Below are 26,333 nucleotides of genomic sequence, written 5' to 3' on the forward strand. Positions count from 1 at the left end.
ATGGAAATAACTGTGCAAAGTGAGCTTTCTCTGAAAAGGCTGCTGCATAGCAAAATAGACAAGCAACAAGTCTTTCTTCAAGCCTCAAGATTTGGTTAGCATATTAAGAAAAATAGGTGTAAATGTATTACTGTCTGGTTTTAAATAAGTTAGCAAGGAGATCTGAAGGTACTCGTAAATATTATTTCTGCCAAAGCTTAATGGCAGGAAGGGATGTTCTAAGAGTTGTCTATTCCTAGCCCAAATAATGATGTGTGATGTGACTTGATGGATCTTTCATCTGTCCTTTTTTTCCTTCAGAATAAAAATGAATGTATACTCTCCTTTATTTTTTAAGAATTGTTACCAGTTTCTCATCTTGATGATGATGTTAAAATATCCCAGCATTAGGGGAGTTGGGAAGAACAACTGTGCAGTGCGAGTTGGAAGGCACTGTGAAGCAGTGACCAGGTGTTTTCTCCATGTCCAGCCTTTCTGTTTGCCAAGTGAAGTTTAAGGGTATATATATAAACTGTTATACATTTGTTTTCCAGAGCTTCAACTGCTGTGCACATTTAAAAAAAAACTTACTTCGTGGCACTTTACAGTAGGACAGATTGTGCTCACCATCGCTACTACACTCGTTTCTTTCCTTTGATTTATTACCTCTTCTTCCTTATCATCTCCCAGTTTTTGCTTTTTCTGTTTTTTCATTTGAGCAGCTCTAATTATCTTACTCTGCCTCTTTTGTCAGACCACTTGTTGCTGCAGCAGGTATAAAGTGCTTCAGGTTCTTGTGGTGTGTGAATACTATTCAGAAGTTCTTTAAACTGTCTAGTCCAAGGTCAGAGGAATCCCACACTATGTTGCTATTGCTGAAGTTGGATATTTGTAACAGTCAGTTGGTCACTGCTGTTGGGCTTTGAAGTTAACCTTGAATGAGGTGAGCCAAAATATATACTTCCAAGTCTATGAAGTACCAGATATGATAAAATAAATCTTTAATTACTTTGTGTAGGAATTGTGCTCAGACTCTGCTAGCTGAAGAGTTGATTTTTGTTTCATTTATGTCAAGCTTCAGATTGTAGTTGCAGCTTCGAGACTTGTTGCAGCTTGTCTGCAAAAAACACGTGTGTTTTTTGTTTGCTTTTATTGAAAGGATTTATACTGCCTGTAGGCTTGTTAATGTTTTTAGAAGTGGTATTGCTTGCAGATTTTTTGGCAGTGTATTTACAACACCGTATGTCCTCTGACCGTAAGAAGCCAGTGAACCTTTCTTAAAAATTGTAGTTGCTTATCTGCAGAAAGCATGGGATCATTTGGATTTTCTCTTATGCTACCAAGTAGCATAAAGATAAGGAAACTGACCTTAATGTGAGGGCTTGCTTTACAATCTGCATGAGCTGGAATACTTACAGTTTGTTTCACCTGCCTACATTGCAGCTTTACTAAGACCTTAAATGCAACTTTTTTCTGTCTGTACAAAGGCTTAAGAACTGCAGTCTGGCAGAGGTTAAAGAATCTGCAGCTAGCTGTTATTCTTCCCTTTTTTGAATGTGAACCTCCAAAATCGATATTCCTTGTTTAAGAAGGTTACTGTTGGAGGCTGTACGTGCAGCTCTACAAATGTGAAATTGCTCTTTTGCCAGGATCTCAATGTAATATGTCTGCATATTTTTATGGTAGCTAGGTGTGTAGCCATTAGTCTTAAAAGAACTGCTGAAAAATCATCGCCCGTCTGATGTATTACCTAATGGGCATCTAGGGCTGTAAGAGAGGGGCGTAGTCCCTGGCTGTGTGCTGTTGCAGCTCACCTGACACCGAGGGTTGGAGATGGGTGACTTGTCAAGAAAAAATGCACCAAGTAAAGCAGAGTTAAAAGCCATCACAGTCAGAAAGCAGAAGACAGAGGTTAAAGTTGTTGTTTCTCATTCAGAACCTGAATTGCTACAGGATGTTTTGAATAAGTAATAGCAGTAGTAAATATAGTTGGATCTTTGGTCCTGCTGCTCCAGCAGATACATTTTTGCTGCTCTAGTAAATAACTGCTTTTAATATTGTTTCAAGGTGCAAAAAATTAAATTAGTCATTCTTAAAATTATGAAGAAATAAATGAAAGTGTGAATGGTATCAAGGATCATATTATTTTCAGCTGAACTGATATACTTGGATGTCATTTTTGTTGTTGTCTCTAGTTTTTAAGGCAGTCTAAGTTTTTATATGCCTTTGCTTACAGTTACCAGTAGGTAATATATAAGCTGATAAAACATCGTGGTAATTTGGCTCTTAAAAATTGCTTTTGTTACAACTTTTTAAGTTATTTTTAGTGTGTGACAAAGCAGTTTGAATACTGTCAGCTGAAACACTATATTTTTGTGACAGAACTATGCAAATTTAGATTTGTAAAGCTGTTTAATCTTTTCTCTCTATCTTTTTGTGTAAAAAGGGTGGTTTGACCCAGTGTTCACAGTGGCACACAGAAGAATAAATAATGCTAATAGACTGTGAATAGCAGCAAGTGTGTGCTCATGATAAAATTGTAACATATGAAAGCAAATAATTTCTTCTTCTCATCACTTCCTTCATTTTGTTGTTCTTTTTTTTCTTTTTCTTTTTCTTTTTTTTTTTAATTGAAAATGCCAACTTTGGCTCTCGTAGTTCAGGTTGTTGTAGGATGCCCAATTATTGTCCAGTGATTTAGGTTTCTTAAAAATACATTTTGAATTCTTTTAGGTATAATTCACTGCATTGCTTGCTGGCAAGCAGCAAATTATCCATGGCAAAGAATGCATTCATTACTAGAGAGGACATTTTTAAGAACATGTATTTAGATATACATGCATGGCTTTGATCTCCTATGAAGTGTTTTGAAAAGAACGTAGCTATGAAAACAGGAATTTTCCAGATACCAATGTCTAGTATTGTTTTTGACACCTGAAGATCAGATGTTGTACTTAATTATATGACTGATAGCTTGGAACTTGAGCATCTGAACTCAAAGCAGCTCTACTGATGTTTCTGGCCTGAGGCATGTTACTTAACTTTCCTGAATCCAAAGCTGCACAAAAATTGTCATATTATATTACAATCAGACTGATCTGTTACTCTGTCACCAGTGCTGATTTTTACATGTCTGAACTATTCTGTCCTCAAGAGGAGTTTATTCTTAATCTCTTCTAATTGAAGGGTGGCTTAAGCTCTGAAATATGTCTTCTCCAAAACCTTACTTTTTAATATCTGTGTTGTCTTAAATATGTTGTTTTAAAATATCTTCTCAACTGTAAAAGGAAGATAAATATTTTAACCCTCACTCTTTAAAAAATTCTTTGAGGTATTTGGGAAATCAAAATGGTAAGTTGCTTGATGCTTTGGAAAGCCATTTAATGTTCATGAGGTTTTCATGCTATCCTGACAATAAAAGAGTGTGTGTGCTTCAGGGCATAGTATTAAGGAACTGTAGGCATGGTGAATAAGCGATAAAAATGCTTTTAAAAGGAGGTGGATGAAGAGAGCAGGTTTTTGCTGATATGACCTCTGCTACTTTTCTACTGCTTATGTTTTCATTTGGTAGTATCCTTAAAGGCAAATGTTTGTCAGGCGTCAAAAATGAAGATGACATGAACAGGAGCAAATACCCAATTGAAGGTATTGTGCAAGGTCAGGATTAAAGGTCTGAATGTCACACGGCTGGCAAGACATGACTGCATTTTATGTTTTCTGACAAACCTGGCTGTCCAGGCTTCCAAGAAAGGAATAGCCTTGGAGATGGAGTGTGGCAGATCCATGTGGTCTTCAGCTCCTTAGGCAGTTCTGGTTGTTGTGATGTGAAAGGCAATGGGAATGTTGTAATCTGGGTCATTTCCAGTTTTAATCAAAGTTGTTTGCTCCCCCACAGCAAGTAGGAGTCCTGCCAAAGGCAGTTTGGTTTGGTGTGCTGAGGCATGGATCAGAAGCTGTTTGTCACGCTGTGCTTGCATCTGGTGCTCTGGGCCTCCCTTAGGATGGCCCTCTGCTGCCCAGGAGCTGGATCAGCTGCAGCCACAGTGCAGGAAGGAGTTGGGAGTAGAAGAGTTTAATTAACAGAGGAAATTCACAGCAGGGGAGCGTGGAGAGTTGTTTAATGTCATCTGTAAGCAGAGGAAACTTGTGTGGGGAAACTACTCTCCCTAGGCTTAGTCCTGCAATGCACTGTCCTAGTTAGGAAACGTGCTTAATTTAGAGTCAGCAGTATTGCAGATCTGAAATATAGCCATTCATAAATGGGTGGCGTGCCATGGGCTGTGTAGCTAAGACCAGCATGCTCTCTGTCTTGTGCAATCAAGCACTTAATGTCTTGTGAATTACACCCTGGTTCTTCACACACTGAGGCATGTTTGGTAGACCAGCCTCTTGTTCTTAAGGTGTGTATTTGGAGGAGTGATTATTCTTATTCCTACACAGTTAGTTAGTGTAGCAAATTTTGGAAAATAAAATAGCCTTCAGACTTGCCAAGTACTCTCTTTCAGCTGGATCACATTTTTAACTTTGTAAGTATTTGTGAGAAAAACATGCCTCCTGGGGGGAAAAAAAAGTGTATTCAAAACACACAGATAAAGAATTTTGAAAACCTGATTTCTGTGTATCTTATTTTGCCACTGCAGTTCCCCTTCTGTACAGTGTTCTTTAGGGTTATGAGCAGAGATGGTGTTTTGTCCATATCTTTCTAGAGGAGATGTTCAGGTTATGTGATAGAATGAAATCTGAAATCATTGTTTTTATTTCCTTAGAATTCTTTCAATAATTGTATCATTTAGTGCTGGAAGAAATTTTATTTCATCCTTTGTACTGCTTTCTTCTAGAGGGCACAAATGCAGTCTTGTTTGTGAGGCTCTACTTTGGGATAGTTGGCTTGTCTTTTTCAGACTCCTTCAAGTATGGACAATGCCCAGTGTTATGTGATATTTCCCAGTTCAGTGATTAGGAGGGATGGAGAACCGTTCTGTTGTAGTTTGGAACTCCATACTTTAATCCTATCAATCTAGTAATCCCATCTGTCTAGACTTGGCACCACTGTTGAGGAACTGCCGCAATTAGACAGTTGGTGTCTTCCTAGGATTTGCAACTTCTTGCACCGTTAATTTTTTTTAACAAGGAAAAGGTATGTCACTGTGTAGACCAAGTGCTTAGAAATGGTGAGAAAACAGGTTCCTGTTTTACTTGCCTTCAGAGGTGACTTCAACAGCTAAGCAAGTAATTCTCCTCCTCAATTTGAAAGTTTCTAAGTGGCCTTTCTGCCATCAGACTAATAAGGACAGTAGAAACATGAGGGATGTTGACTTGCTTTAATCGTTTTAAGTAAAAGGAAATGTGATTGTTAAAATTCTGAAGTGTAGATGATAGCTGCTTTTCAATCTCTCTGTTCTGCCAGAGCTCTTTAATATAGCATGGAACTGATCTGAAGTTTGAATTCAGATGAGCAAAGATGTGCCCCGAAGCAAATCTGCTGTGCAAAGGGAGAGCATGCTTATGCTTTTCTTCCCCTTTCTACAACTGTGGATTTGTGAATGTCAGGTCATCAATCTATGAATTAAAATAAGTCTAGTTGAGTGTAATGTATGACATATCTAGTAATCAGTTAAGCATCACTTGAAAGCATACATGTGAAAAAGAATGTTGACGTAGATTAAAACTTAGTAGAAAATAGTATATTATTCTGGAAAAAATTGTTGATCACCCAAGTAGTGTGGAAATCTAAGTTTTGGTTTTATTAATGAAGTACAATCAATATGACAGCTATGAAATGTCACCTTGCTGATTTTTTCCTTCAGCTTCTGTGTGTATGTTTGTAAGTCTTTCATTCTGTGGTTGCTGTATAGGTAGTAGTATTTTAATGTCAACTGCTTTCATAAGAGTTACTGTATTACTTGAAGATAACGTAGCTGTGGCTGTTTCTTATATACAGATTTATGGTAGTAATTAATTCAAAGTACTGTTACAAATCTGTCTTAACCTAATGTGATCCGTTTTGAAAATTTGAAGATGATGTATGTTGAGCATCAGAATATGTCTAAAGCATCTGTTAAATTTCTCATGCTGATTCTTAAATCTGTGTGTTGAGAAGACGACTGAGGTGTCAGGTAGAAAAGCCTGTGCTTATTTCTATTTTGCTTTGGACTTCTGTACAGCACATGCAGCAGGCCATCTTTAGAGCTTTCCAGCTGGATCAGCTAACCCTCCCTTCCCTCAATTGCTTATAGTTGGGAAACTGTAACAAATCAATGATTTAGTAAAGATTTAGTAAAGATTCCATGGAAAGACTGAAAGAACTTGAAGCAAGATCCAGGTCATACAAGCTTGACGTACCCTAATTAAAAGACTATCCTGTGTATCTATTTGGATACCTAAAGATACCCTGATCATTTACAAAATAGTAAATTAATTATTTGTAAATTGGGATTCTGTCTCTTCCATCATTGTTATTATAATTGTTGCAATTGGGTCTCTTTCAACAATTCTGTGAAAGGGAGAAAAAAACTCATTCAGTGTTTGTGATGAAAAGATTTTATTTTTCCACTTCAAAGAAGAAGCTGCAGCAGTTTAAGATTACCTAAACTTTGTTTCTGTGTGGGACTCGTATGTAAGTTTTTTAGGAAGTGAGTGATTTTACATTGCCAAGTGTCACATCTTGGCATGCAGATTTCATTGAGCTGGAGTCACGCAGTTCATGTGATGTTGATTTACATTGTCTGTCAAAAAGATATTCTAATTTGTTCAATATATTGAGCTTTTTTCAGTTTCCATTTATTTCTAATCCACTTCAGTCTGGCTGGAGACCATGTCCTCATTGACTTATATGTATATTTTTTTCATTTCACTTTGGTGTTACTGCTTGTGTTGTCAGCCTAATTTTCTTACTTCTTGTCTTTCTTTCATCTGATATTGTAACAGGTGTTACTCCTTTTCCTAAGGAAGTGCAGGAGATGAGCAAAAATTAGTATTTCTTTAATCTATTTGAAAAGTATGCCCGTGTGTTTAATCTCATGCTTCTTAGCTTTCATTTTTCAATTTCAAAGAGCTTTGAAGAAACACATAGCAAAACATAGAAAGGAAGATCATAGGAGAAAGGCAGCTCCTGAAAATATTGAGTTTATCTTTGAGCTCATGTTCTGGTTGTTGCTGAAAATGAATCAGATTTCAAATCACTTGCCCACATAATCTCTCCCTTTCTTTGCTGTGGGATGGTGATCTTGTTTGTTGAGGGATGGTGGAGCTGATTAATTCATAAGCTTTTGAATCAGGGCCTGATTTTCTAGTTCTTCTGGTGCATTTCTGAACAAACTGGAAAAAAAAAAAAAAGGCGCCCCATCTATTTATGTACATATGGAAAAACCTGCTGTGAATACTGTCAGTGACAGCGTGTCGCTCCTTAAAAAGGTCAGATACCAAAAGTTGAAATGAATGCAAGCAAAATCTGTTTACTGGTGAAATTATGTTTCAGAGTCTGAGAAGTTAGAGGAAAGAAGTAAAGTCAGTAAGACAAATGAAACAGGAGCTGGTACATACATCTAAGAAGACAGGTAACCAAAGTAGATTCTGACAGTCAGACAGACAAGACAGATTGAAGACATCATTCAGCCTGCATACTTAAAGAAAAAACTCGGTGTTTTCAGTACATCAGAATTAACTATTGTATTTTTTCTGCATTCATTTTTTTTACCATTTAAACTGGAACCATTTCCTGCTCAGTGCGTAGTGTTACATTCATTTACAAGTTATTCATTTCCTACTAGTTTTTTAAGCTTTGATAACCATTCCATGGGTTTGGCTTTTACAGAGTCAAGAAAACAAATGGTTAGCTTGATTTTGTGAGGGGAAAAAAAAATAATAGTTTGTCTTTTTCTAATTTTAGGATCTACTTACAGTGTGCTGTCCATAATGCCTTCTGATTCTGAAAGCAGCAGTTCTCTGAGTAGCATTGGTGAGTAAAGGATTAATTTAAAAACTTGAACAAATCTTTTGGCTGCTGGGATAATGTGGTTTTAAAGTTGTCTTTTTCAAGATAGAAGGATACAAGTTGTAACAGAAGAGAAGTTGAACTGTATTATACAGCCATGCATCTTTACAAGGAATAAGTATACCCTTTTTGTGTAGTGCAAGCTCACAATAGCTATGTGTAGTTGTTGCCAATAAGAGCTGTTACATGAATTTACGTAACTATGCTGCAAATTACTGTAGTAATGTTAAAAATGTCAGTATGTATATGTACACATTTACAGATATATATGTATATATTTATGTAGATATTAAAATTGTAGTTGGTCTAAAGCATCACAGATATTGAAAGGCTATGAACTTGGCTAATAATATTTCAAAACTTTTCGAAGTGAGTGCAAGCTTAAACTTTTTTTTTTTTGGGCTGAGTGTAATAAGCTGCTTTGTTTTCTGTAATTTTAAAGCCTTGGGGAGAAAAAAAAAAGACAAAAGGAAAAAAGAATGTGAACAGCAGCCCTTCAACAGCAAGATGATCTCAGAACAGCCATGATCACTGTCAGTTTTCCTTTTCTTATAGAAATGCTTTTATTGTGAAATCCATGTAGAAGTAATTTGCTGTGGATAGGGAATGTAGGCTTTCACATACTTAAAGTTCCAATTTTGTGTCAGGCATCTGTAGAGTTCCTTGACAGCATTAGGCAAGTCAGTTGTCTGTTTAAGGATGTGTGTAGACATCTGTTGCAGTCATCAAGATGAGCTTTTAACTCCAACGTGCAGAAACAAGGTTTTAAGGTTGACTGAACATATGGAAAGTTGTGACATGTTAGTCTTATTTTTATCCAATTCAGGATTGTATGTTATTACCTGAAAGAAGGGCAGGATTTGTTTTGTTATGAAGAAATAGGAGCTAAAGGTAGGAGAAATTTTTGGGTAACCAGACTTTCAAAAAGACTTCCAAAGAGTGTGAAATACAGTAAGTTGGTGGAATAATTAGTGGTGCTTGAGATATGAGGGGGTGCGGGTGGTTCACTCTGGTCCCATATTCCTAATTTTAAGAAGGGATGCTTGTTTGTTTTTTTCAGCTTTTATAACTTCCTGAGTGCACATACTTAATTCTTTGTAACTGATATTTTACAATTTTGGAAGTAAAGGCTAACAACTGGCACTTAATGAGATTAGAAACTAGTTTTTGCCATCACAGTGCAAATTTTTGTTTTAACATCTACTACTTAGAGGCCATATATATGTGACTTACGTTTTTCTTTTTTCTTTTTTTTTCTTTTTTGTTGTGGAATGGTCTCTTATATAGGTGTGGGATTCCTGTTTCTGAACACTTATTTAGAATTTGGTATTTTGCTCCTGAGACATCCTTTATTCCCATATATCAGTCAGAACTGAACTCTTTTCAAACTGTTTTGTTCACCTGATATTGTAAAATATTAAAATTTATACTAAATTCTGTCCTGTATGTTTTCCTTTAAGTTATCCTTAGAAGTGTATTGAGTATGCAGTGATCTAAGTTATTTATAACCTAAAAATAAAATCGCCATTATTTAATAAAATTTATGTTCCATAGTTCCATATATTCTCCATAGTTATTGGTGTGCTTTTGTTTTTTGTTTTTCCAGATGGTTAAAGTGAATTGAATGTTTAATATTAACTACATTAACAGCCAGGAGAGTTCCTTGTTTGAAACTGACATCTTTACAGTCTGGTTACAGATTTGTTATTCATGAATATCCTTTTTTTTTCTTCTCCAAATCATTTTCTCTCTCACATATCTTGTTCTGTAAGGTAAAATATTTTAAATGTGATCTAACATCAGCAGCAAATTCTCTTTACTTAATAGCCAGTATGTCCTAATAGACGCGTTTGCAAGTCGCTTCAAAGCTGTTGTGAGGTTATTTTGATACTGACTGATTTGTTGAGTGACAAGCCATTGTAATGGAAGGTGTTTGCATGCCAACTCTCTAAAGGCTTCTTATGACTTATTTGAAGGGAATCCCAACAAAACCTGAGTTTCTTCAGTGTTTCACTATTTAGAAGCATCTTCCTTCCACCACTGATCTCCACCACAACATGGCTCACTGGAATGCATTTTCAAGGGCTGTGTAGGACAGTGAAAATAAGTTTTGGTTTTTTTTTTCTGTGAAATGAATGTGTCAGTGGAAAAAGGTGAATAGCTCATAGGTTGGAGTCAGTGTAAGCTTTGGAATATATTGTGTACAGCTATCATTGCCAAACATGCATATAAAGGAATATTTTATTTTCTCCAGTCACATGTATCTTCTTTATGGGAAGAACTATAGAGAAGAACTATATTTTATTTCCTGAGTTCAGAACCCTTACCATTAATATTAAAACACTTTTGTTTCTGATGAGCTTTGCTTCTGTTTGTCAAACAACATGGAAACACATTTGAGCTTTCAGAGAAAATGAGAAGGGAGACTAATTAAGCCCAGTTAAATAAGCTGATAATACATCTTAGTGTCTTTCAACTAGAAGATATAATAGAAACTTCCATTCACTGTCTTTATACTCCATTGTTCATAAAGTAACTAGAGTTACTTTATGCGTTTTATCTTTTCTTTCCAATCTTAATCATCCTAGCCATTGTTTCAGGTAGTTTCTACTGCTAGCATTCTTAATTTAATTATCTTTTTCTGAAATAGCTCCAGGATGTTACACAATTGAGGTGATTCTATCAACTGTGCTCTAGCAATTCATGATAGAGAATATTCCAGGTATTTAAATTTGATATGAGCCTGACAAACAATTGAACATGTTCATGGAGGTGAAACCTCTGGCTCAGGTAACTTCCTGAGCTGTCAATTGCTAGATAGTGGCAGACAGTTTGGGGCATTTTATTTATTTATTTGTTTGTTAGAAATTGTTTTTAGTAATAGGTGGATTCCTGATAGGAAAGTTTGTTCTGTAAAATTGTTGTATTTATTTAATCACTGATGTCATTGTTGTAGAGGGCATTTAAACCATCTTCAAACTATCCGATAGCTCTACATTTTATGTATATTTAATGGAGTAAATAGCTGGGAATCTTGATCCCCAGAAAGTATGAGCATTTATGATTAATTATAGAAATATAACATAAATGAACTGTTATGTTTGTACTTGAACATACTTGATCAGCAGATAGTATTTTGTGTGAGACTGGCAAACTTGATGCTGAAGTACAAAATTATTTTTTGTTTGTCAGTCTGTGAGCTTTGTGATCTGTTGTGGTGCCACAGCCCTTTCTCCATTGTTTTATGAATGCAGGAGTAAATTGTTGCTAACTGATATTTTTTTTTCTCAATTGGATTTGAAAATGTCATAATAAGGTGAACACATTATTTACATGCAGTTGCTTAATGTTAACTTAATTCTGTCCATCTCAGATGCTTCCTCATTGAAATGTTTTTTTTGTTGTTGTTGTGTAATACTATTGATTGTTTATATATTTGTAATGCTTTTTAGCTAGTTATCGATTATTTGTTTGTTTCTTTCAGTCAGGAGAAACAGACTAGCTGTGTCTTGAGAGTTTTGGTAATGAAGGACAGCAGATGACTGTAGGAAGGGCATTCAGTTGTGGTGTAATGCAGCACTGCAGATTGTTTTCTCTTGCTCCAGTTTGTGTGTTGGACTCATTTTTCCTGTTGCATGTTCTGTGTATGTGGGTTTTCAGCAGCCAGGCAGGAACTTGGACCCTCTGTGGTAGGACAAGCCTATGGTAACATTCATCAGAGAAGCAGCAGTTCCTAAAGAAAGATGAGAAAATGACCTCATCCATCCACTGATAACTGAATGAGGAACTGATGTGAAAGAGGAAAAATGTCTGGTGGGGGGGGGGGGGGGGGGAGGTAAGGCCCTCTATTAGAGAAAAACTTAGTGTCTAGCTGTTAGCTTCAAGGTGAGAAATATGCATTGTAAAGATACAGCTGTAAATACACAGAGTGACTTATTTAATTTTACCAAATCATTGTCTTGATCAATGAGCTTTTCTGTTACCACAGTAGCCTTGTTGTTATGACCATGAAATGTATATGTCCTATAGGAAATCAGAGGAGTTTTGACAGTTGTAAAATTAATCTTGCAAAAGGGTTTTGTCTTATCCCCAATGACTTTCTAGTTGTTGGTTTTGGTTTGTTGTTTTGATTTGTTTTTTTTTCTTAAATGGTTAATTCTTTTTTTTCCTTTCGTTCTACAGTTAGTCAGAGTCAATAATTAGTCCCTTTGCACTCATTTCCCTACAGTAAGCTAAGGTACAGAGTGACTTATATAACACTTGATGTTGCTGGGGTTTTTGTGTTTAGAGTGGAAGGAAATAGGATTTTCCTGGCAAGGATGCCATACAGTAGCAATATGATTACATGATTAGGTATTAGGTGAGATTCTTGAAACTGAGCCAGGTTTCCTTTCTTTGACCACAGCAATTGTTTGAATGTTTTATGCACTTTTCACTATCCAAAAATAGGTAAACACAGGTGTAGATAGGATTTGGTATCAGCTCATGAAATTGCTCTGCTTTCATGTTGCTGGTACATACTCATAATTAATTTTTTCCTCTAAGTATTCAGCAGTTGTCATAGTTCTGCTAGGAGAAGAGAGCAAGGAATGATGTAACAAGTACAGTGTTACTGATGTGACTTGCAGAATAGCTCAGGACCACTCTGTCCCATGTACTGCCGTGTCATCCACTTTTTTTTTTTTTGCTTAGATGGGCTTGCAGGGAATGAGGGATGCAGGAAGAATGAACTTCCTGCCACCTGTGGATTTACTGTGTGCATATGGTAGAAGAAGCCACTGAGTAGAAGTTAGGGTGGCAGTCCTGGAGCAGGAACATTGTAGATGGATCTGTCCTATTTTTTTCTTTTGCCTGCGTATTAATAAAAATGCAGAGAAGCAGTTCCTTATGCTATACAAGTTCTTCCTTCTCTATCTTCCTTGCCACTCAAAACTTCTTTAGATGATTGTGTTTTCTTTGTTCCCTTAAGTTTCCTTCCTTTTCTTTCTGCTGTATCGAGTTCATGCTGTGTATGTGAAATAGGTAGTGAGGACACGGAGAGTTCTGAGGGGAGGAAAAAAAAAATAAATCAGTTTTGATTGACCAAAGAGATACAACCTTTCACAATTGCTGCATACCACTGTTGTGCTTCAGCCCCACCTTCTTTCCCCCAAAGGGTGAAAAATCCCTATTAGCTTGTCGTACTCTCTCTGTATTTTGTTTCTTACCTCTTACTCTTTGTTAGTCACAAAGATATTTTGTGTGTAAACAGAAGCATCCTTCATCTGCCCACTCTTTGTGCCCAGCATACTCTCTCAGTGGAGCTACAATCCTGCATCTCTGACATCAGAATAATTATTTATGGAGTGCCTGGTGTGCCAAGCACAAACCAAGTGTCACTTAGGAATGAGATGGAGCCAGCAACAGCACTGTATGTGACAGGCACTGGCTAACCCCCCTGTTGACCAGTAGTGGTTATGGAGGAGAAGACCGCACAGAATAAAAGATTTTTTTTTTTAATCTTTTGTTGATTGGTGTGGTGCGCTCAATCATTTAACATTTATAATTTTTGGAGATAAATATTCACCAAGTGCTGAAGTAAACTTGTATAACATAGTTATGGATAGCCAGTGCCTAATGGCCTCCTGGAGCAAGGAGGCGGCCTAGATATCCTCTCCAGGAAGAGGGGATGTACTTCTGAGTGACAGAGAAGAGCTGGGAGACATTGTCACTTTACGAAACAGCAGGGGAAAACTTCAGGTTTGTCCCAGAGGAATTCAGGAGAGCTGATCTGAAAAGGTAACCCTGTGTGTAGCCCACCTGAAGTGCCTCAACACCAATGAACACAAGCATGAGAAATAAGCAGGAGTTGGAAGCATTTTGCAATTAGAAAACTATGACCTAATTGCTGTCATAGAAACATGATGGGACAAATCACACAGCTGGAATACTATGATTGAGGACTACAAGCTTTTTAGAAGAGTTAGGCAGGGCAGGAGGAGTGGGGAAGTTGCCCTTTATGTTAAGAAGCAGATGGATTGCAAAGGGCTGCCTTTAAAAAATGGCTGTGATCAAATTGAGGGTTTGTAGATTGAAATTAGGGACCAGACCAGTATCTGGTGGTGACCTGATCAAGGCGGCTGTGAAGGCACTAAGAGATCTGGAGCACATCTCCTTTGAAGGATGACAGAGGGGGTTGGACTTGTTCAGTCAGTCAGGAGAAGAAAAGGCTCCAGGGACACCTCTTTGTGGTCTCCCAGTACTTAAAGGGAGCTTGCAAACAGCACAGAGATGACTTCTTATGTGATCTGATAGTGATAGGACAAGGGGGAATGTTTTTAAACAAAAAGAGGGGAGATTTAGGTTAGATGTTTGAGGGAAATTTTTTCTTAAGAGTGGGGCACTGTAGCAGGTTACCTAGCAAAGCTGTGGATGCTCTGTCCTTGGAGGTGTTCGACACCAAGATGGACGGTGTATGGGAACTGGTGAATCACAGCCTGGACCTCTGATTGATCACCTGAGGTGAGCAATGAGTCAGCCCTGGGAGCAGAGGTGAAGGCACTCCACCTGTGCTGCTGGTGGGGGTGGAGCCTGGCTACATCTCTCTAGATCCATTTAAGAGCTGACCACCAGTGGGTAAGGGTCTCTTTCTGGAGATCCCTCCTTTGGAGTTTTATGGTAAGCCCAGGACAAGGGTAAGCACTCTTATTTATTCTCTTTTTGTTATAATAACCTGTTTAGCCAAACTCTCTTGTTTATTTCATAATTATAACATCTGTATATTAATTGATTATGCAGATGGGCACCTGAGCAGCCTTGTCTGGTGAATGGCAACCCTGCTCACAGCAGGCATTGGAACTCGGTGATCTTTAAGATATCTTTCTATACTCAGGCTGTTCTGTGATTCTTTGTTTTCCAACCTCAGATGTTGCTATTCTTTCTCTAAGTTCACATGTTGGAGGCTGCTTGACAGCCAAAGGTATACTGAAGTCTGCTCTAATGCTGAACTGACACAAGGAGAATAATTATTTTTCTTGTTGCCTGGGACAAGATGACTGAAAAGAGATAGACAAAATAGTGGGAGTATTAAGGAATGTGTGTCTTGGACTTTTTTTTCTCAATGTAGTATATATTTAAGTTTTGAATGGCAGTTTAATTTCAGTCTCTATATATTTCTTGCTGTATAGTGTGCATTCTAGACAGTATCAGATACTGGGCTTTATAGCATTGTCTGTTATCTCTGTAAATGTAATGTTACAGAGAGAAAGAGATGCTAATTACTTACATCTGCTTCAGGAGGGATTGTGGAGTACTTGTATGAATATTAAATTGCTGGCAACTTACAGAAATGCTGTAAGTACCATGAATCTTGAGTTGTTTTGTCTGCCTTCATATACCAATCTGAATAAAGAACTAAGGCCAAAATTGTTACATTTTTTGAAGTATACTTTTAAATTATTTTAAGTATTTTTGCACTTAGCATATCCCAGAAGATATTTAAACGTGAAAGTAAGATAGAAGCTTGAGTACTGATGCATTGTCTGCAGATGATAGAATATCAGCTGAATACCACTCCACTTATGCTTTAGCATGATACTGCCAAATTTGTTTACAATAGTGTGTACTAACACAATATCTCTGTTAATTTCTGTGCATGTCTGGATTTATTTCATTTCCTATCTTTTATTTATTTTCTATTATTTACTTTATTTCCTAACTTTAATATTTTTTTTAAATTTTCTTTCCCTTTTCTTCCAAAGTCAATCTTCTTTGTCTCATTTTAGATAAACAGGTAAGTCATCATTCTGGCCCATGTTCTTTGAAAAAGTCTCTATGAATTGGCTTAAAGGTTGTGTTTCAAGACTTTAGATATGCAGTACTTTTGTAATCTCCAGTAAAACACTGTTGACCTAAGTAGCGTGATACTGTGACAAGATTATAGTTCCTGGAACTTTTTAACCAACCTTTGTACTATTACAGAGCATCAAATTTTTCTTTTAGTATGCTTAAAATAAAAATCTTCTTCCTTTACTTGCTGCACACTATTTTATTTTTTCAAGATACGTTTAATAGAAACCTGCAGTTACACTCAGGAATCGGGCAGTGGCTCTGAAGGTAGTCTGTGTTATGCTTTTTTATGATGCGTTTTTAACAGAATGGTGTTGCATAGTCTTCCATTCTTCAAAAATATACCAGAATACTAATGAGAGGTTATTCAGAATGGAAGAGGCCCTCCATTTTCCCATATATATCCTTTCCTTCTTTCCATAGCTAGATCTCTGAATTGTTGTGGTTGTAGCTGTCAGCTCTTTACTCCTCATTACATACTCTAGAGCTTATCTTCCAATTTGTACCATACTGTTATTCCAGGTGTTTGGTTTTTCAGTTATCACCTTTCTACTTGTTTTGTTGTTGTTCTCCCCCCCCCCCCCCCCCCCCCCGGTTACATTGCTATTTTTTCTGAGTCAGTTGCCATTCCAGTCTCTAATAAACATCGTCTTTAGCACTATGATTCTGACTCCAGGTACCGTATATCTGTTCTCACTGATCTATTCCAATTTTGACTTCAACCAACAGTGTTTCCTTGCTTAACTCTTTAAGTTGTCATCCTGAAAAGCTATTTATAGGTAGTTTTTCACTAAATGCAATTCAAAATTTTAAGCTGTGGCTATTAATTCTTACTCCAAAACAAACTTTGCGTCTCTTCCATCTGATGATAATTCTCAACATGGTCTCTTTTACTGCTTCCAAGTTTCATGTCGGTCATTTAAATAGATGTCCTTTTACATAGCCAAGATTTCCATTTATTGTTTCACACTTGATGCAGCTGTGCATAACAAGCTAGTAATTGTTTTTGCTATGCATAGAAAGTGGAGCTGGCAGGTGTGGGTTATGATACTCTTTCATAGATAAACATTCTTTAATTGTTCAAAAAAGCATTTTCCAATTGTTTGCTCCTCCTTGACAGTCAGTCTGTAGGAATCTCTTGGTTTTGATTTTTTTTCTTTTTTTTTTTTTTTCCAACTAGTGCAAACAGAGTTTACAATGGATAAATATAACAGCTGTTGCTTGTTCCTTTGTCAGCATATGCTAATGTTACACCTGCTGAAGGGCCACAAAAGAGGAGAAAATTTAACAGGAATGCTACCAGTACATTACACTTGAATCCTTTTGTGTATCCCAGTGATTGGCGTAGATGATCAACCTCTATTCAAAAGTGATATGCCTGTAAAATTTCAACTCAACAGTCAAGTTAAACCTCTTTTTATAGATCTAAATCCTATGTAATTTTCTTGTCCTTTGATCTTAGTACATGTTTTGTTTCCTGGAAACAAAAGTTACGAAATACCCACACTCCTCCACAAAATTGGAAGAACTTCACACTTCTTTTTCACTCAGTTCAGTTTATGAATCATATAGGTAATCCTTCATCTCTTTGCCTGGTTTTCAGTCTGTTTGCTATTAACCACCTTCTTTTAAGTAGCAAGCACTTTGCATTGCTTTATGGTATTCTTACTGACTTTTATAGCATCCATTTCCTGGCAGCTATGGGTTTAAGTGTAGTCATGCATTTCTTGTCACTTCAGAGCCACTCAAGATTTACTCAGTGGATGTGATACCCTGATTTAAAATAAAATTTAAGCAAATGGAAAACAGTAGTCACAAAGAAGTTAGGAAATTAACTTTACCAATAAATAGTCTCAGAGAAGAGGGAGCTGTGGGTTTGCATATTTTTTTTTTACTTTTGTGTTTTTTGTTTGTTGTTATTGTTGCTTTTTTTTTTTTTTTTTTTTTTTTGCATTACCTCAAAAAAATCAGTTTGAATTAGTTCTTGACCTCTTAATGATTCTGCATAAATTGAGCTTGAAAAATCCCTGATCTGACCACAACGTTTTATATGCCTCAGTATCAGTCTTCGGCAGCAGATTGCTGAGATTCCTGAAGATTCAATCTGTAATAATCTGAATGGGAATGCAGCATGTGTGAATCCACACCACCTGCACTCTAGACAGCATGTCTGGAACATGATGTCTTTCCCTACTCCCTGCATCCCTTTATCAGTCTGTGCATTCAGGAAACCATTTTGGGTGTCAGCAGTTTTCTTTTTGGGCTCTTAAACAGTATGATGAAATGATGATCAGAGCTTCCTGTGGGAGAAGCTGTGGCAGCGAGCATCAGTGGAGTCTCAGCCTCAGGTTGGTGTGCAGCGACTGCCCGGCAGCTGTCCCGCACTTTTTGGATGGCGTACTTGAGCCCAGGTTATGATTCTGCTGTGCACTTATTAACCTGATAAACATTAGGTTTGATAGTTCCCACCAGGAGATGCTGGCTACTCAAATGCAGAAGTTCCAACTGTATTTCCTTGGCTATGATACAGATTTTAATCTCTTTTGTAGCTTGGAAAAGTTCTGCAAGAACTTTTCAAACTGATATAATTAGTACTTATTTTCTTTCCTTGCAGTTTCTGAGTACTGGGTTGTAGATTTTCATTCATGTTGATCTTTCCAGTAGGACTGCTCAGCTCTTTCTAAAGTCTTAAGTTTATCTAAGTTGAAAGTTTGTTTTGCGTGCCGGCGGGTTTGTTTAGGGTATTATATTCTGTAGTAAGACAAATACTGGAGTGTTGCACATTCTTTTTCTTGCATGTTACACGATCCTCACTGCTTTCATAACCTATTAGGTTTTCTGTCTGTCAGATGACACTCTTCCACAGTTCAGTATTGTACCTTTCAGTTTCCCTTTCTCTATGGACTGCTGCTTTTTTTACTAATGTTTTATTTCACCTACAAGGCAGTTCTGTTCCACTGTCTGTAATTTCAAGGCCACTTCTAAAGATACATCTGAAGAAATGCATCAAAGGGTGGATTCTGTTATGTAATCCCATTTTAGAGCACATAAATTATTGAAAGAAAGTAAATATTTTAGCACAGATTTTCCTGCAGCCAGAATAAGTTTTTCCTGAGCTGGGGGAGAAACCTTATTTGCAACACATCTTTTGTCTTATTTTGCGATTGTTTTTTTAACATATTCTCTCATGACTTACAGTACCTTAAAGAAATGGTACTCAGGACATCCACGTTGATTTCTTTTTTTAAATGTAAGGTGTGAGGAGGATCAGCTGTACATAGACTAGTCTGATTGTTTTCAAGCAAGAATTGGCACACATTTATAAACTGACTTGAAAAAAAATTGAAATACAATTACAAGTATTCTGTTAGTTGATGGCTGCCTTTTAAATTGGTGTATATATGTATATCATACCAAGTGTATTTCTCAAAAAGGAAAATGTATGTGTTATAACTTAAGGTATTTTCATATTATTTCTTAAAAATAATTCCTCATCCATTGGTACTCATTTTCCCACCTCAGCGTTATACTGATTCGGTGTTGTGGTACATCTTAGTCAGTTTAACAAGCTTCCCAGCCACATTCCTCTTAAAATGTTATTTTTAGTCCAAAAAGTGTGCTGCCCTATCCCCAAATACTGGGAGTGACATGCAAATGAAGGTAACTGTGCACTAGTGTCTATGTGGCTGTATTATCTGTTCAAACATTGATTATTAGAGTAGCCATCAAAAATTGTATTTGATAATTATTTGATCACTGTGACTTCCATGAAATCACATGCTTAAACTGCAGAGGATGTAATTGCTTTAGCTTCTGTTATAGCTGGTTTTCTTTTATAGAATGCAGGTATGAAATTTGGCAAAATTTTGATTCAGTTAATGTGTACTCAGGACTTCATGGGTATACTGCATGAACTAATTATGAACGTAGTGCCCCCACTGTGGGGCTGTTGTTGGAGACAGTGGAATGCTGCCTATCTGGAGGCTGGCAGCATGTGGCTGGGTATTGCTGGATCCTCAGCATCAAAGAGGAGCTGATATGGAAAAGGAGTTCTGGGCTTTACTAAGCAGATGGATGAGTTGCACTTGTCGAGACGTGCAGTACATCCATTTTAACAAATCCAGATTATCTGAGGAAGCAAGTAAGTTGTTGTAAGATGGCATCATTTGGATAATGGAAATTTAGCCTTTAGGCTTGTAGATTTTAAGACCAGTTTGAGTGGTTAAAATGCAGAAAGGAAGTACTGTTATGTAAATATGCAGTCAGATGGAAAAAGAATATAAAGCTGGAAGCACAGGTCACTTTCTCTACACTGCATCAGGATGTCAGATGCAGTAAAAAGCTTTTAGCGTTCAACTGTAAAAATCCCTTTCAAGGAAATGGAGAGTTGAAATTGAATTTTTCTGATGAAAGAGAAGTTTACTGAAGCTTTTTTGGAATGTCCACAAATTTAACATTATACAATTATTAAAAATGTGAAGTTGTTATTGAACAAAGATACATTTTTGGGGGGTTTGGATTAGAGGGAATATTGTTTATATAGCTCTTAAATCTTCACTGGTATTATATGTTGACAGTATCATCATTGTACTTTGCATACAAAAATACTTTTTTAATGTAAACATAAAAAGTGACAGGTTAATGAAAAATAACTGTTTCTGGTAATAAGGTTAATGACTTCATGTTTGTCCAGGAACTTCTTTCCTAAGGCTGGGTAGCTTGATTTTATTTAAAGCAGTCTTGCCTTGCCTGGCGTAGCTTGAGGATTGAATCTACCTAAGACTGTGCACCCTGTCAGTTCCTGAATTAGGAATTATATTAGTCTACTTTTTCACTTGTTGATGAAACTGCCTTCCTCATTAATGTCTATACTGTTCCAAATGGACGTGCATTTTGACTTTTCCATTTATTATTTCCTGTCTATTCATTACAACATGAGCCTAGAATAGTGCATGATGTTTCTGAATAATCTTTCATTAAAAATTATGCTGAATAATTCTTGTTTTAGGAAATAAAAGAAACACACTTGTGTTTTATTAGTGTGAGAGCCGTAGCCTTCATGGAAGAGGTTACTCTTGAATAAAGGACTAGCAGGAGAAAAACCTAATTGTAGGCTCTGTTGAAAGTCGTTTAGAGCAGTGTGAGTCCATGTCTTGTATCTTTCTACAGAATGTGGGATGTTCCTGCAATTCTTAACTATCAAAACATTTGTATGCATTATTCTAACTATGCAATAGTTAGATTAAAAGAATAGTCTGTGCTCAGAAATTCTTGTTACGCAATTATATTAATAGGTGAAGGAAATAAGAACAGGGATCCTATTACACTGGATGTTCTGTATATGGTTAGCCCTAGCCCTGAAGTTAGTTTGCTGTGGAAACTTGAGAACAGGAAGTTCTAGTCAAAAACTGGAGGGAGTTTTTGCGTTCTGTGGACGAATCTCTTTGTATTGATATGAGATACCAAAAAGACAGTGGGGTATTACTGTTTATCACTGATGAACATGGTGGTGATAGTGATGAGATCCTGCATGTACTGTCCAGTTGCAGTGATTGTAGTGTGCTCATTTTAACCAGTGTTGTTAAAAGTGAAGCCTGGCTCTCCTAATTTGCTGCCAAGTCAAATCTTTGCATGCATGACTGATAAGTTGTAATGTATGAAAACAGGATTTTCCTGGAAAAAAAAAAAAAAAATTAAGCTAGTCATAGTATACCTATGAAATAGTCTATCTATGAGGTTAAAGGATCAGGAGAAGAGTCCCTCTGCTGTAACAGTTTGTCTACAGTCACTGAGCTAAGTTGATGTAAGTGTATTTTTTCTTCTTTATATATATATTTTTTTCTTAAAGCATGGAACCTGATACTTCATTGGAAATGACCTTTTATGTGAGACTTTTTTGTCACTGTTGTTTGAGGTCTTTGCAGTTATGAGTCCAAAGGTGCCTTGCCTTTTTTCTAGGCAAGCCATATGGCTAATTCTTCTTACTTTGCCCATCAGTTTTCCCCTCTTAGATGGTAGTTTATAAGTACATGAGGAAGCAAGGGACTTACTCATGAAAACATTACTTGCAACACAAATAAAGCTGTTTTGCTAATGTGAAGTCTGACTGAATTGAGTTTTTGTGTCAGCTCACTGATGAAAACTTGAACAATTTGTTTTTGAACAAGAATCTGTAAAAAAATATATAGTTTTTTTTTTTTAATAGTACTAATTATTTCAGTGAAGTGGCTTTGTTCTTTTGAGGAGTTCTCTGACTGTCAGTTCATTGTCTCTTGGTCAGGTACAACTGGCAAAGCATCATCTCCACCACCTGTATCAGATACAAGACAGATGAGTGAGAAGCTGGAGACAATATTATTTCAGCTCCGACAGGTAACTCGGGAGAGGGATGAGCTGCGCAAGCGACTTGCACTTTCATCTCCTGGATCAACTTTTGATGACTGCAGGTAATTTCCTTTCAACTTAGTCTTTGTTAATTTTCAAGTATCTTGTTTCTTGCTTGTAAAGTAGCAGTAATATTGCATTGTGTGTTTATGTTGCTTTTGAGGTACATACATTGTGGTGATGCATATGTAGGGGTAGGGTGACCACAAAGAGGTTTCAGTGCTGCATGTGGGAATGCATGTTCCTGCTTTTTACAGCAATTTTGCTGTGGGATTGAGGGGAACAGGTGAATAGGACTTGAATCAATCTTGAGAGAAGAAAACAAGCTAGTTGCTAATTACGGGAGGATGTGGAAGACAGTGGCTGAATTGTTTGCTGCTTTGAAGTGGTGGTTAATAGAAATCTTGTCCATACGAGAGGTTTCAAGATTTGAGCCGGTGAACTGAAGATGAGAAAATCTGTGTGCTTTATTATTTGCTCCTTAGCTGATTGTTTCAGCCTCCTCACCCTGAGGTTGTTGGAAGGAAGACTACTGCAGGGACTTGGGGAGCTTTGTGTTCTATCTTGAGGGTCTGTAAGTGTTGTGGTGAAGAGAGAAAAAGGGTTGTCAGATATCAGTATCTTTGACAGAGCTTTGGTTTATTTCTTACTCGAACAGAGATTCTTCTTATGTGAAGCCACTAGAGCTTAGGCATTGGGGATTTTACAGCTTAAAGTGTTGTTCTCTATAATCCCGGATACTATTAATGAAGTTCTGATGAGCTGTGCTCTAGCCTGCCCTGGTTTTCTTTCTTTAGTTGTCAAATCAATCTTTTGCCAATATTAAGATTTGTACGTTGCAGAAAATATGAAAGTTTACAGCTTAAAGAAAAATCATTACAATAAACATTGTTTGGACAGTGTTTGGGTGGTTTATATAAAATGGAGGATGCTAGCTTCCAAAAAATTAAATATTTGATGGCTGGAAAATGAACAAAGGTTACTAGCTGACTTTTTCTTTTCCTTTATAAAATAAAAAAATATTACTCTCATATAAATATGCTACTTTGCTTTTTGAAAACTTGATCGTATTTTGTACTTTCCTCATACAGAAAACATCGTTAGCTTTCCAGTTGTCAGAGCACCAACACTGCCAACTGCCACTCTGAATTGTGAAATGTGAAAGGCCACCATTTAGGTGATGGCTTTTGCAGCCTTAAAAGACATTGTAGTATCACAGTGGTTCTCTCAAACATGGGTGCTGTAGAGGTGAATCTCAACAAATCGTGGTGGCATGCTTAGAAATAGCCGCAGCTGGCAAAGTGTTTGTAGGCTAGGCTGTGCTGGCTGAGAAGGCAGGTGGTTGCAAAATTGAGAGCTGTTTTTGAAATCTAGTGTTGACTAAGTCCTAGAGTAATGGAAGAGGAACCACAGAAGTGGATTGTGATGAGCTAAATCAGAGTAGCACATGTTACTCTGGACAGGAGTAGGATTGCTCATGCTGTGATTGAGTCACATGAGAGTGACTGTATGCATACACATGTTGTAGTACTAAAGTAGGGCTTTGACCAAATGACTTATTGTGGTCAAGGTGCACTCTGTATTTGTAGTTCCCTCTGAAAGTAATGCTTCCTATGTAGATTCATGGAAACAATGGATACAGAGCACAATAAGACTATGAAGCAAATTATCAGCTACAAAATGCTCTTTTTCAACACTATTAACTATGTGTTTTCACCAGCAATGAACAAGAGCCTGCATGCTGCACTCATAAAAATCTGCACCATTGGAGGTGACCCACTGTCACTGCTGTTGAAATGCGCCACTGATGGCCTCACTGTACTCACATTCAGTGTTTGATCTCCAGAAGCATTCAGCAATTGTCAGTGAATGTCAAAGGGTGCTGTTTATTCTGCATGGAGGAATTCAGTGACACACCTTTGCTTCATTCACACTTCTACCTCAAATGCTATTCTGCCAGACTGTCCATCTGCTGCCATCTGTCACAAATGTAATGGAATATTGATGGGAAGATTCAGCCTTTACTGCCATACCATCAACATCCACCTCTGACATTGTAGTCCAACATAATAAAATATTAGGCATGACTTTCACAGCAACACTTTTATTCTGTCAATTGACCAACACAGATAATGTCTACAAAGTGTATCCAATGTACTTGATGCATTTTTTTATGTTAGAAAATAATTCATAAAATCATAAATCATAAAGTTTAAAACCTGGATTTAGTGGGATTATGCTTTCTTGTTTTTTCATCACTGTATTTTCTACTTTCAAAATGAAGTTTCTTACAGCTGTCTGTGCGTCTTCTCCTGGATCCTGTACCTCTAACAAACAATGGGGGGGGGGGGGGGGGGGACAAGGAGAAAAATCAGTTGATGTCTAGTTTGTTCAGTCTCATATCACATTTAGTCCACTGTTGCACAGATTGCCCTGTCTCCCTTTCTTGCCACCATACTCTCCAAAATGGCTGTAAGCTCTGCTTTAGAAGTAACCAGAACTCTCTTCGATTCATACAAGAACAGCAGCATGGATTCTGGAAGTGAAATTCATCTGGCAACTGAACTGAAGTAAAAACGGTTCTGCATAGCTGCAGTGTTGAGAGTCATAAGAAAACACATAGCAGTCACATCTGACTCACAGGTGCTTAGCATATGTCTGCAAGGTGTGAAGGTACTTTTTAGAAACTTAGTTGTATTTGAGCTGCTTAGTAATAAGGTCTTGTAATTCCTCTTTTGCCCCTTTCTCCAGGAAGAAGGGGGAAGAAAGAACCCATCAATTCTTTCCTTTACTGACAGACTGCAGTAACAATGAAAACACAAATTCATATAAAGAAACTGAATATTCAAGTCAAGTCTTCAGGAATGTCTTTTTTTCTACTATATTGTTACTTTTTGAATTCACTATCTGTTTCTGGGTATAAAAAGAATACACTCATGCAGTCTTACAAATATATTACTATAACTACTGTAGCGTTGGTTTCCCTTTTAAAATATAATTCTAATTAGCAGTAGCAAAACTCTATTTGAGATGTTCGCACCATTGACAGAATCACTGAAAATCCAAGTATTGATTTAAATTAGACTTCAGAGTGAGGTTTTTGAAAGTTAATACTATCTGTCCAGCAGTCACTAAAATGAGAACATGAACTAAAACTCATTTAATTCTAAGTTGCAGCTTTAAGCTTACTGAGTCCAGTTAACATACACTCATACTAAGTTAATCAAATCCACCTTACTGCGAAATATTTCATTGCAAGAAGTTTCTCTAAGAAATAACTGTTGAGTCTCTCTCAAAGCTGCGGTGACAACTTGTTTGGCATGTCTAGCTTTCATACATGAATTACATGTGTGTTTCATGTATTGTTGAACTCTAAAAAAAAAAAAATAATAATTCCTATAAACAAGGATATCATGTGGGTAAATATAAATATCAGCCTACAATGAGAAACAGATAGCAATGCTGCCAGTAGCTTCCTGCATTCTAGCTGATCTACAGGAAACAAAAAGTCTGCACTGCAGAGGCGGTATGTTCTACACTGCTGTTCCAAGGGCCTACGTCTTAGCAAGAAAAAGATGCATTTGTACTAAGGGAACTGCATCGCTGTTCAGAAGTCAGGAAAAAAAAAAACAGCCAAACAAACAAAACAAAGCAGTCCATTCAAATCTGTGTAGTTGTTGGTACTTGTTAAGTAAGATCACAACAGCTTAATGCTGAACCTCATCACAGAATCCAGAGAAGTGTCAGTTACTGCTTTCTTTGGTTGAAAGGCTAAGTGAACTGCGTCTGCTTAGCCTTGAGAAAAGAAGACTAAGAGGGGACCTGATCCAGGTCTATAAATATCTAAGGTGTGAGGGGCAGAGTGCGAGGCCAGATTCTTCTCAGCAGTATGTGGAGACAGGACAAGGGGAAATGGCCAGAAACTGAAGCATAGGAAGTTCTGCACAAATGTGTGCAAGAACTTCTTTACAGTGAGGGTGACGGTGCACTGGAACAGGCTGCCCAGGGGAGTTGTGGAGTCTCCTTCTCTGGAGATGTTCAACACCTGCCTGAACACCTGGTGTAGAGAACCTGCTTTGGCAGGGGGTTGGACTCGATGATCTCTGGAGGTCCCTTCCAATCCCTATGATTCTGTGGTTCAAACAGTATA

The 26,333-nt window shown here is 37.2% G+C and overlaps 1 protein-coding gene across 3 annotated transcripts in view; it reads left to right on the forward strand.

The window, feature by feature from the left end:
• DLG5 (discs large MAGUK scaffold protein 5) overlaps window positions 1-26,333 on the forward strand; it is a 99,507-nt gene that overhangs the window by 28,385 nt on the left and 44,789 nt on the right. For all 3 annotated transcript variants that reach the window (XM_042863185.1, XM_042863187.1, XM_042863186.1), the window contains exons 2-3: window positions 7,868-7,936; window positions 22,080-22,245. In XM_042863185.1, coding sequence (XP_042719119.1) covers window positions 7,868-7,936; window positions 22,080-22,245 — 235 coding nt within the window. The remainder of the gene's footprint in view (window positions 1-7,867; window positions 7,937-22,079; window positions 22,246-26,333) is intronic.

Source organism: Lagopus leucura, unplaced genomic scaffold, assembly GCF_019238085.1.
Source record: "Lagopus leucura isolate 7727_CA_CO unplaced genomic scaffold, USGS_WTPT01 Super-Scaffold_739, whole genome shotgun sequence".
Lineage (NCBI taxonomy): Eukaryota > Metazoa > Chordata > Aves > Galliformes > Phasianidae > Lagopus > Lagopus leucura.